Raw genomic sequence first — 12,624 nt, forward strand, 5'->3', positions numbered from 1 at the left:
CTACACTACAAAATGAAGGACTCCCAGCGGGAGATGTGGTACCCTTCACAAGGACTGGGAAGAATGTGTTTGGCAGGAGCCTCACAAGAGGACTTTAAACCAAACACTGTGGAGGGGGGAGGCAAAAATGGCCAGTGCCAGAGGGCGGCCAGGTCGGGCCCTGGCTGAGGACCCCTTAAAGGTGCCTCCTTAGGGTTGGTGGGTAGCACCCTGCCGCAGATTGCAGAGAGAGAGCTCCCAGGCACCCCTCCACTACCGTGCAGGCCTGCAACACCCACCTGCATCCCCCATCTATCTCTTCCTTGAAGTAAATGCTGGCTGTGCTGGGGGTGCAAGCCTGCTATCAGCCAAGATGGTAGCAGAGGCATCAGCCCCTTAGAGAAGCATCTTGGTTGATGGCAGGCATCTGTGGCAGGGTCAGGAGCCAATGCTGTTGTGGAAGGGAGCGCTACCCACCCACCCTAAGGAGAGACCCTTCAGGGGAAAGATAGGTAGGTGGGGTGTTCATGCGTGTGTGTGACAGGGCAGGGTGGTGCCCAAGGGCCCCAGCATTCCTGGCGCCAGCCCTGGACAAAAGCACAGGGTGAAGTACCTAAAGTGATATTATTACATTGTGCATTTCCCCATCGCTTGCAGCAGCAGCCGATGCCATGGAGCAAATATGGGAGAACATGATGATAGTGCCATGAGATGGAGATGTGAGCCTCCATTTTAACAGGGGAGATGGGATGCACTGTACTTGGTCTGCCAGTTTTGGTGGTGGCCCCATGCCAAGTGTAACATGTAATTCTGCCATAAGCTTCTGGTCCAATGGAGAGATGGTTAAAGGCAGTAGAACAGGGGTGGGGTGGATTCCAACTCCCATCGGCTCTAGCCAGCGTGGCCAATGGTCAGGGATGACAGGATGATGGGAGTTGTAGTCCAACAACATCTGAACAGCACGAGGTTCCCCATCCCTGTAGGGGAAACTCTCCCCTCCCCATGCACACACTACTCACCATCACTCTCCCAGACGTCACTCTCTGACTTGCTATCGTCACCCCCAACCACATGTCTTCAACGATATTATTTCGGGGTTCACCTGAGGGGAACACAGAGGGACAAAAAAGAGAGAAATGCAATTAGGACAGGATCCACCTTCCTGTCATATTCCAACCAACCCCCCCCCATGTAATCCTATGTATGTCTCCTCAGAGGTAAGCCTCATTGAGTTAAATGGGACTTTCTCCCAAGTGTGCATAGAATTAGAGCGCCAATCCTTTTAAGGCAGATACGGGAAACCTGTGGCCATCCAGATGCTTCTGGGATTCCATCGGTCACAGCTAGCATATGGGTGATGGGAGATGTAGTCCAACATCTGGAGGGCCACAGGTTCCCCATCCCCACTTTTGGGTTAGATTTTCCCAGTAATCACAAAAAGGGGCACAGTTTTCTTAGCTGCAGAAAAGAGAGACACTGACAGATTAGTCTCCAGCACAGAAAGATACAGGAAGTAAAAATGAGATATGAATAGATCTTGTTTGAAATTAATCATCAAAGCTATCAATGCTATAGATTAAAGAGTGATGCCAATTAAAGATAAACTTCAAGCAAGTTGCATCTGGATGCCTTGCAGAAAGCAGCTGAGGAGTAATAAGGGGTTGCTGTTTATTACCTCATTTGCAAAAACAAAATGCTCTGCCTTTTTCTTTTTTTTTTGCACTTCCCCTCACAACTTCCCCATGAAGTACCTGAGATGCTTACTCAATTGGGGAACTACAGCCTTCCATATTAGGAAAGGCTAAAGCATTTGGGACTATTTAGTATAGAAAAATATGACTGAAAAAATGTGACTGAAAAATTTCTCTCATTTTCATAGTCCCAGGCACATAAGGCCAGCTCCCTGCTGAAGCTAAGCAGGGTCAGGTCTGGTCACTGCCTGGATGGGAGACCTCCTGGGAACCATATCTAAGCCGCCTTGGGTTTCAGTCATGAGAAAGAAAGGCGGGGTATAAATGTAATAAATAAATAATAATAATAATAACAGTATTATTATTTACTACCTATCATTTGCCCTAAAGTCCCAGGGTAGGTTACAATGGCACGTTAGGGACCACCTGAACCCTTGTATCCCAGCTCGATCACTGAGATAATCTGTAGAAGCATCACCGGTCTCCCCCCCCCCCCGAGGTGATGAGGCTCATCTGACATCTACACAAAACTGAGTCTTTAGTGTTATTGGCCAAATCCTGTGGAATGCACTTCCAGTAAAGATTCAAGTACATCTTCCATATTAACCTTTAAGCATCTGCTGAAAACTTTTCTTTGCTGCCAGGCTTGTGCAGGTAATTTCTGTAACATTCAGCTGGTGATTGGTTTTAATTTTTTATGTGGTCTTTAGAGTGTGTTTGTATGTGTGTGTAAACCACTTTGATATTCTTTATAAAACTGCAGCATACAAGTATTTTTATAAACAAACCGTTTTAAGCCAAACAAAACCAACTATAAATACAAAAATGACGATACATTAATTAACAATTTCCAGGTAGATCACAAAAATAAGCCAGGGTAAAGAGGTGTATATTCAGCATATGACAAAAGCTGAATAGCAATGGCACTAGATGCACCTCTTTAGGGAGGGAGCTCCACTGTTTTTGGGCTGCCACAGAGAAAGCCCTTTCCTGGGCCAGCACCCCTCAAAACTGTGAGGCCCTTCTCTATAGATTTTAACACCCAGAAACATCTGTAGGGAAGGATGCAGTCATTTAGGGATTTAAATCATTTAGGGATTTAAACAGCAATGTGAGCACCTTGGGCTGGGATATAAACTGGCAACCCAGTATATGTGTTCTAGATGTATGAAAATTCAGGGTCACCAGTTGCAGCTGATGACCTAAAGATTCAGGACAGACAAAGGAAAGACCTTCTACATAAAATAGTTAATGAATTTCAGGGATAGACTGGCCACGTGTCCTACTTCAAAGAAGGCAACCCGCTATTTGAAGGTGTCCTCATTTGAAGAAACTGTCCAGTCCAAGTCCAGTTTAAAAATAAAGAACAGGGACCTTGATGTTGCCCATCAACAGCACCTGGACAACAGGTTGAGAAGCCATGCAGGTCAGCTGGTCACAGTCTCCACTACAGTGAGATGTATTATGTTTCTATTTAAATTGCAGCAATTCTTTATATATATATATATATATATATGGAGACCTAGCCACGCTGGTTTCAAGGTAGAGAAAAGCAAGCGGGCAATGATGTTGGGCTGTAGCTCAGTGAAGGGGAGCAAATGGGGAATGAAGGTGAACAAGAGCATGGTAACCCAGCTATGCTGGGCTCAATGCTGGCAAGTGGGAAGAAAGGGCAAGGAAGGTGTCGTGCCATAGTCCAGCTGTGCTGGGCTCAAGATTGGCAGGACAGAAAGGAAGAGGAAGGAAGGCAAGTGGCATGCTGTGGACCAGCTGTACTGGGCTCAAGATGGGGGGGGAGAAAGGGAAAGGAGGGCAAGAGGCGGGCAACACCCTATGGGACCCAGAGAGCCACTTTGTGAGAAGAGTCAGCATTGCTACCTTGAGGCCTCCCTTTCCTCTAGCCTATGTGCTGGGGGGAAGAAGGAAGTAAAGTGGGCAAGACCAGATGGAGAACAGGGGGAGGGGGAGGTGCCTTGGCGACATAGGGCAAGGGGGGGAGGCATGCAAAGTGCACAGGGGCAGAGCCCCTAGTATTTATAACATTTTTTTGTCCTTCTGGGGGATGATGGATACGTAACCACTCTATTGAAGGAGCAGGACAGCTTTGGGCAGTTGAACATGGGAGAGGAATCTGATGTCGGTACAGTAGGGCCCCACTCATATGGCAGGTTACTTTCTGGACCCCTGCTGTAAAGCGAAAACTGCTGTAAAGTGGAACTCGTTGAATAGAATGGCACGCAATGCCCAAAAACCGCTGTAAAGCAGAACAAGCGCCGTATGGGTGGGGCTTTAGTCTAATTGCGTCTGAGACCGCCGCATTAGCGAAGTGCCTTAAAGCGAAGCGCCGTAAAGCGGGGCCCTACTCTACTTCCAAATTCTACATACATTCAAGTTTTAACATAACTCTCTGTCTACTTTTCCCCCCAATCCATTTCCCCCTTACCTTATTCCTTACATTTGTTTCTCTCTCTACATCCATGTGCATGTGAGAGTGTAAACATCAGAGTTTTTTCTTACAGATCTTTGCTTTTTATGTGCAACTAGAGAAAGATGATTTTCTACTACCCGAAGATGGACTTTGTATTTTGAGAGCTACATCCTTCTACCCATGATATAATATTTTACAATTTGGCTTCAGTTGACTCTTTTCACCCAATATGCCATCCAAAGTTAATTCTTGTCTTTGCTAAATTAAAGTCTGAGATGTTTCTCTTTAATCCTAGGAACCTCTATTTTTATTGAAGGTGTAGGGCAGATCTGGGTTACAAGCCAGACTTTAATTTCTCAGAAATGGAGAACAGCCATTTCTTCTTTATCTCAGACCCCTAGGTGTGTAACCTGATACCTGTAGAATGGGGAGGGGGTGGAGAACCTCCAGCTCTTCTCTATTTCAGCCAGGTCAGGTGTGAGGCAGTTAAAAACCTTGCTAGGTCAAAAGAGGGTTGGCAGGTACCTCTGATCAGCTGTTTCCCCCCCCCTTGTCTCCCCAATCCCTGCTTTGTAGGCCATCATTGCCTGATGAAGAGTTCTGGAGAACTTGAAAGCTTGCCACAATTTTTTGTGATGTTTTGGTTGGCCCTCCTAATAAAGATACTGCTCAACTCTGGACACAAGACTCTTTGCTGTTTTTCCTGCAGCTGAGTAACACAGTTATGCCTCTAGAAAATGTCTCATTCTGGAATCTTAACAGTTAAATCCCAGATGTACTATATTGTCTTCAGCCTGGTCCCTCAGTCTTTAACCAAACTTTGCAAGCCGCCCCAACTGGGCTCTGCTTTGCACATTCCACGTACTTGTCACCTTGATGTCCACTCGTTTGCAGTCGTCGGTGGCTGCAGTCAAAGGGCAAGCATACATGGCACCCATCCGTGTAGCATTCTCCATCTCTATAGCTATATCACGGGGCGCTCCAGTAAGCAGCCTGGAGAGAGGGGAGAAAAATATGTCGGATTAGAAGAGAGTGCTTTTGGGTATGTGTAGAATGCCTTCCCTCAATCACTAATGACTGAGTTTCTACACAGGTGGTGCTTGTAGGAGAGGGCATCCAGCTCAAACAGTGGAACTCCCAGGCAAGCTTGAAACTCAGCACCTCTTCTTTTGAAAATTAAATACCACTTAGCACCAAGGACTCCATCTCCAAATTGCTTCCACTTGGAGCAATGCACCTTGCCTGCTCTTCCTCTCTGCATTTATTTTAAAAACATTTTAATCCTTCCTGATCTTTGGTAAAGCTCCAAATGGCTCATAACAGAAGTTTTTTTAAAAATTCCTAACACATAATTAAAAACGCATCCGTTCAAAAAACAATCCATACAAATGAAGGGCCTTCCTCAAGATTTTTAAGGGCTTTTTTGGGGATGAGTGTTGCCTAAGGGATGCTATTATAGAATTACATATAATGTTCGTCACCTTGAATTAGGTCTGTGACACCATGCAAGTGACACACCAACTGAGTTCAGACATCATGTCAAACTCTGGTTTGCAGTGACCAGAGCTTAGAAGCCAAACCATTGTTTGCATTTCAAACAAATCAGTCCAACCCATGATATAGAGCTGTTTGTCTACTGTCATTTTCCATCTGCCTAGCATTCCAGATCCTAGATACAGTGGCCTCCAGGGATCCCCGCTTTCCCTGCCGTGCAGTCTGTAACGGAGGGGATGGCTCTTACATCCCCATACCAGAAACACGCTCATCAGTATAGGTCAGGATATATCACTTCCTCACATGGGACACACACAGAGAATTGGTATAGCCTTCCCTAAACCAGCATTTGCATTTCTGACACTGACTCTTCCACCCCAATCTCTAAACCAGGGGTGATGAACCGTTTTCAGACTGAGGGCCGCATTCCCTCCTGGACAGCCTTCAGAGGGCCACATGCCAGTGGCAGGTGGGGCCAGGGGCAAAAGTGGGCAAAGCAATGATTGCAGATTTTACCTTTGTACAGTAGACATGCTTCTACTAACACTTGCACACCCCTCTCTATCCTCCATACAGACAAGCATTAACAGAGTACAAGGACAAATTCCAGCCAGGCAGAGTCACTCATGGAGGGAATGAAATAGGACTAGTTAAGGCATGTAGCTGGGGGAGGGTGTGGTTGGAGAGAGTCCTGAGGGCCAGATAGAGAAGCCTGGAGGGCCACATTTGCACCCTGGGCCTGAGATCCCCACCCCAATCTCTAAATTGCTATCAAATTTGATCAGCCATCCCCAGAATGAGACAAGTGGCATCAACAAGCCCATCAAAGAAGCTAATTCCTCTGTGGGGCTTCTTCCATTTCAGCAAAATATCACTTCTGTCCTAGTACAGCAGCAGCTGGGATGTGCCTTCCATTGTGTTCTAAAAACACAGCTGTATTTTTTCAGCACCGTGGGCTGGGCGCCTCTTGCATTAGACAGAAAGAAGCAACAATGCGCCAAGGGAACATTTCACAGTGGCAGGTGGGATGGTGGAGGAAAACAAAAAGAGCAAAAGTCATAGAAGAGAGAGAGAGAGAGAGAGTTGTTTGTGTGCGTGCATGTAAGAGAAAGAAATGGTAGAAAAACAGTTGGAAAACAGAATTGCTAAGGACAGCAGTAACCTCAAAAAGGACTCCAAAACAAAGACAAGGGGTCTTTGACAAATCTGGAGGAGCCCTCTTTTTTTCTAGTCTACATAATTATCAAAAAGGCAAGAATCACATTTGTGTGTGTGTGTGAGTGTGAACTGATGCATGAGGTGGAACGGGTGAAAGAGAATTTGGATGCAAATGTGGGGTCAAATATGTGCCTTGGTATTTGGGGACTCTGCCTTGTACACAGTTTTTTGGGCAAGTTACTTGTCCTTTGTGACTCACCAGGCCCCCATGACACCCATTTCATGACCAGCCAAATCTGTCAATGTTGGTTTCTCCCAGTTTTTCATTTTTCTAATCTTAAGTTCAGTTCTCCACATTTCTGCGAGTTTTTAAAAAGTCCTCACGAAAATTCTTCAGCATTGTAGTGCAAATTTCTCCTAATTATGCATTTTTGCAAAGCAATTTTGCCCACTATACAAATTTTTGCAAAGCAATTTTCCCTGATAAAATGCATTTCTGTATGTTATTATACCAATATATGCATTTATGCATACTTTACCCTACTTCATATGCATTTTTGTACACACTGCTTGGTGTGTACATTGCAAACTTCAGAGAAGTACAAAATTTGAAGGATGACTGTGTTTCGGTTCATGCATTGTTTGAGAAAGTGTAAACTACGTAGGTTCACCTTTAAATGTGAACTGAATCGAATTCCTACCACATCCCTTCCAGCCACACACCCCAGTGGCATTTCAAATTTCCAAATGGGCTCAAAAATATCGGGGAGCCCAGCTTTATGGGGATCTGATGTGGGGTTGCAAAATTCCTGTTTGCCTCCATTTCTGATCTTCTTGTATACTTACACATAAAGTAACATGTATAAGTATAGCAAAGGCCCCCTAAATCTCTAGTGTTTTCTTATCCACAGGGAACTAATCTCAGTAACACTGCCCCTGGACTGTATCATTACTGGGGGATAAGCAAAGAGGTATTTCTTTGCCCAGTGCATCATTTAACTATGAAACTCACTGGTCTGGTTTGCACAGCACTCTAAGGCAAATATTTTGCCAGGCAAATAGGCATAACTGGCAGGTACAGACTCAGTACCTATTGCCAACCCACACATACACAGGCAAAATAAGTATTACCGGACCTGTTAAAACAGATAGCGTTGGAAGGTGTGTGCCAGAGACAGGCAAGTGACTCCAGTGGATTTCGGATGTCACTGTCTCAAGAGCACAGAAAATATTATCATCACTGTTTTCAATTTAGAGACTTTCCCTTACACTAATCAGCCTTTCCTTAGAAATTGGTAACTTGTGGGCCTGCCCTAAGGCTTCATGGAGCTGATGGGGCAGAAGATGGCCTGAGACTGCTGTACAAACTGTCGACTATCCCTGCAGATTAAGATAGTATTTTGTGGCAGTCCTCACTCTGTGGTGTAAATACATGGACCAAAAATAATTGCAGAAGTGTGCCTGTGTGCACGCGCACGCCTGTGCCTTAAAGCAGGGGGTGGCCCTCTATATGTTGTTGGAATTCAACTGTTGGCCATGCTGGTTGAAGCTGATGGGAGTTGAAGTCCGACAACATCTATAGGGCCACACGTTCCCCACCCCTGCCGTAGAGGATGGATACAGACGCCCCTACACTACTAACTTACTACACTGTTCTGTAACCACTTGATAAGCCAGTCATCTGTTTTGCCTTGGAAAGAAGTGAGCCAACTCCCCTTTTCTTGTGGTACATATGATCCCCGCTCTTGGGTAGGATGTTACAGCCAACATCCTACCTCTGTTCTGCGCAAGACAACCCTCTGCCCTAACTCTCAGCTGTGCCCACCTCACAAGTTGAAGCATTATTTTATCCTGCTATGCTATTTCCTCCTACCAAGCACCAGGCTGTCTCTTTCTCAGGAGAGACAAGACTAATTTCCCTACGGCTGGAGAGCAACTAAGGCTGCAATCCTGTACCTACTTCCCAGGGGCTTGCTTCTAAGAACATAAGAAGAGCCTGCTGGATCAGGCCAGTGGCCCATCTAGTCCAGCATCCTGTTCTCACAGTGGCCAACCAGGTGCCTGGAGGAAGCCCACAAGCAGGACCCGAGTGCAAGAACACTCTCCCCTCCTGAGGCTTCCGGCAACTGGTTTTCAGAAACATACTGCCTCTGACTAGGGTGGCAGAGCACAGCCATCATGGCTAGTAGCCATTGATAGCCCTGTCCTCCATGAATTTGTCTAATCTTCTTTTAAAGCCATCCAAGCTGGTGGCCATTACTGCATCTTGTGGGAGCAAATTCCATAGTTTAACTATGCGCTGAGTAAAGAAGTACTTCCTTTTGTCTGTCCTGAATCTTCCAACATTTAGCTTCTTTGAATGTCCACGAGTTCTAGTATTATGAGAGAGGGAGAAAAACTTTTCTCTATCCACTTTCTCAATGCCATGCATAATTTTTATACACTTCTATCATGTCTCCTCTGACCCGCCTTTTCTCTAAACTAAAAAGCCCCAAATGCTGCAACCTTTCCTTGTAAGGGAGTCGCTCCATCCCCTTGATCATTCTGGTTGCCCTCTTCTGAACCTTTTCTGCTCTATAATATCCTTTTTGAGATGAGGCGACCAGAACTGTACACAGTATTCCAAATGCGGCCGCACCATAGATTTATACAGCGGCATTATATTGGCTGTTTTATTTTCAATACCTTTCCTAATTATCCCTAGCATGGAATTTGCCAAATCACAGCTGCCGCACACTGAGTCGACATTTTCATCACGCTATCCACTACAACCCCGAGGTCTCTCTCCTGGTCGGTCACCGCCAGTTCAGACCCCATGAGCGTATATGTGAAATGAAGATTTTTTGCTCCAATATGCATAATTTTACACTTGTTTATATTGAATTGCATTTGCCATTTTTCTGCCCATTCACTCAGTTTGGAGAGGTCTTTTTGCAGCTCTTCGCAATCCCTTTTTGTTTTGACAACCCTGAACAATTGAGTGTCGTCAGCAAACTTGGCCATTTCACTGCTCACTCCTAATTCTAGGTCATTAATGAATAAGTTGAAAAGTACAGGTCCCAATACCGATCCTTGAGGGACTCCACTTTCTACAGCCCTCCATTGGGAGAACTGTCCATTTATTCCTACTCTCTGCTTTCTGCTTCTTAACCAATACCTTATCCACAAGAGGACCTCTCCTCTTATTCCATGACTACTAAGCTTCCTCAGAAGTCTTTGGTGAGGTACCTTGTCAAATGCTTTTTGAAAGTCTGAGTACACTATGTCCACTGGATCACCTCTATCTATATGCTTGTTGACACTCTCAAAGAATTCTAATAGATTACTGAGACAGGACTTTCCCTTGCAGAAGCCATGCTGGCTCTGCTTCAGCAAGGCTTGTTCTTCTATGTACTTAGTTGATCTAGCTTTAATAATACTTTCTACCAGTTTTCCAGGGACAGAAGTTAAGCTAACTGGCCTGTAATTTCCGGGATCCCCCCTGGATCCCTTTTTGAAGATTGGCGTTACATTTGCCACTTTCCAGTCCTCAGGCACGGAGGAGGACCTGAGGGACAAGTTACATATTTTAGTTAGCAGATCAGCAATTTCACATTTGACTTCTTTGAGAACTCTCGGGTGGATGCCATCCGGGCCTGGTGATTTGTCAGTTTTTATATTGTTTATTAAGCCTAGAACTTCCTCTCTTGTTACCACTATTTGTCTCAGTTCCTCAGAATCCCTTCCTGCAAATGTTAATTCAGGTTCAGGGATCTGCCCTATATCTTCCACTGTGAAGACAGATGCAAAAAAATTCATTTAGTTTCTCTGCAATCTCCTTATTGTTCTTTAGTACACCTTTGACTCTCTTATCATCCAAGGGTCCAATCGCCTCCCTAGATGATCTCCTGCTTTGAATGTATTTATAGAATTTTTTGTTGTTGGTTTTTATGTTCTTAGCAATGTGCTCCTCAAATTCTTTTCTAGCATCCCTTATTGTCTTCTTGCATTTCTTTTGCCAGAGTTTGTGTTCCTTTTTATTCTTTTTGTTTGGAGAAGACTTCCATTTTCTGAAGGAAGACTTTTTGCCCCTAAGAGCTTCCTTGACTTTGCTCGTTAACCATGCTGGCATCTTCTTGGCCCTGGTGGTACCTTTTCTGATCTGAGGTATGCACTCCAGTTGAGCTTCTAATATAGTGTTTTTAAACAACTTCTAAGCATTTTTGAGTGATGTGACCCTCTGAACTTTGTTTTTCAGCTTTCTTTTTACCAATCCCCTCATTTTTGTGAAGTTTCCTCTTTTGACATCAAATGTGACCGTGTTGGATTTTCTTGGCAATTGGCCATTTACATGTATGTTTAATTTAATAGCACTATGGTCACTACTCCCAATCAGTTCGACAAGGCATAGGTGTAGGATTGTGCTGCTCATTTACTGATCAGACCCTTTTTGCTCTACTGCGTGATCAAAGGAAGCTTGACTTATACCAAGTGGGACCACTGGTCCATCTAGTTCAGAACTGCATGCACCAGCCTTCCCCAACCTGGTGCCCTCCAGATGTTTGGGACTCCAACTCCCATCATCCCAGGAATAATAGGAGTTGTCTAGAGGGCACCAAGTTGAGGAGGCCTGTGTACACTGATGGGCAAGAGCGCTCCAGATTTTCAGCCTGGATTTTGAATCCCATCCGGAGATGCTGGGGATTGAACCTGCAAGCTTGTGCATACAAGGCGCGTGTTCTACCATTAAGTGACAGCCCTTCTTTAAAATGGGCCTTGGTGTCCCTTGACGCATAACACAAAGGCACTGGGACAGGCAATCTGAGTAGCATCCGAGTATCTTTTGACAAGGATCCTGGAAACACCTCTTGGTTCGCACACAGTTTCACTGGAAGCCCTCAAAACACTGATGCCTGAGCAAGCCTGTGGGCTGCTTGTACAGGTGGGCCAACTCAAACCAATGTGAGAGATTCACAGCTCAATCCAAACCCAAGATCGGCCAGGATGAGAGAGTTTGGATTTGGTGGATCTTGGGCTTTCCTGGCTGAGCCGAGGTTCTGCCAGGGCAAGTCCCTCAACCTGCCTGAGCCAGTGTAACTTACGTTGACTTAAGTCCCCCCCCAAAGGGGCATGGTGAGGGAGGGACAGGGCAAGGAGAGACACCTATTCCAGACCCCTTTCTGCTTGGTCACGTGACCTAACAATCCAGTATATTTTAGACAGCAAACAGGGTGGCGTTAGATTCCTCCTAAATGGAGTTTGGAATAGGAGCCCCTTGCGCCAGCTTTCTGTAGGTAGGATTGCTCTGCTAAACTTAAGGGCTAGACTAGAAAGTTGATGTGAAGAGAGTGTCAGGGTGCCAGAGCAAGGACTTATGGAGAGGAGTAACATTCTCATTGCAACGAGAAAAAAAGCTGCATTGTGCCCATTCAGGCAGCACATATAAAAAGACAGAGAGTAAAACAGAGTGGGTAAAATATGGGGTATGGGTGAGGGAGGAAGCCACTGAGCCGTGCTTGTTGATTAATCCAGATCCCGCCTGGCATGCCCCTCACCAGCTTTCAAGAGATGTCTTGGCACAAAGATTCTGGCTCTGTGACTCATGCCTGAAGATGACCCCAGACCATGACATGCGTGCATGTGCTGAGTGATTTGAGTGGAAAATATTTCACCTCCTGGCTAGAAGGTACCTGAGTCATCGGATGAAACACGGCTTGCGGCTTCCCGCAGTGATCTGTAGCCAGTCAGCCTTATCCCCAACAATGGATGTGCAAAAAGGAAGAGTGAGTAGTAGGCATCTCACCTGAACTGAGTCAATCAGGGGGCCATCGGCAAGTGGTAACTTCCCCTGCAGTTCCTGCCGACACTTAGTAAGCTGTGCTGTGACACCCTGCC

General features: G+C 45.5%; 1 protein-coding gene across 3 annotated transcripts in view; it reads right to left on the minus strand.

Moving 5' to 3' along the window:
* ITGA3 (integrin subunit alpha 3) overlaps positions 1-12,624 on the minus strand; it is a 123,535-nt gene that overhangs the window by 53,143 nt on the left and 57,768 nt on the right. For all 3 annotated transcript variants that reach the window (XM_061588972.1, XM_061588973.1, XM_061588974.1), the window contains exons 4-5: positions 4,964-5,091; positions 999-1,081 (exon numbers count right to left, since the gene is read on the minus strand). In XM_061588972.1, coding sequence (XP_061444956.1) covers positions 999-1,081; positions 4,964-5,091 — 211 coding nt within the window. The remainder of the gene's footprint in view (positions 1-998; positions 1,082-4,963; positions 5,092-12,624) is intronic.

The sequence above is a fragment of the Rhineura floridana genome, chromosome 11, assembly GCF_030035675.1.
Source record: "Rhineura floridana isolate rRhiFlo1 chromosome 11, rRhiFlo1.hap2, whole genome shotgun sequence".
NCBI lineage: Eukaryota > Metazoa > Chordata > Lepidosauria > Squamata > Rhineuridae > Rhineura > Rhineura floridana.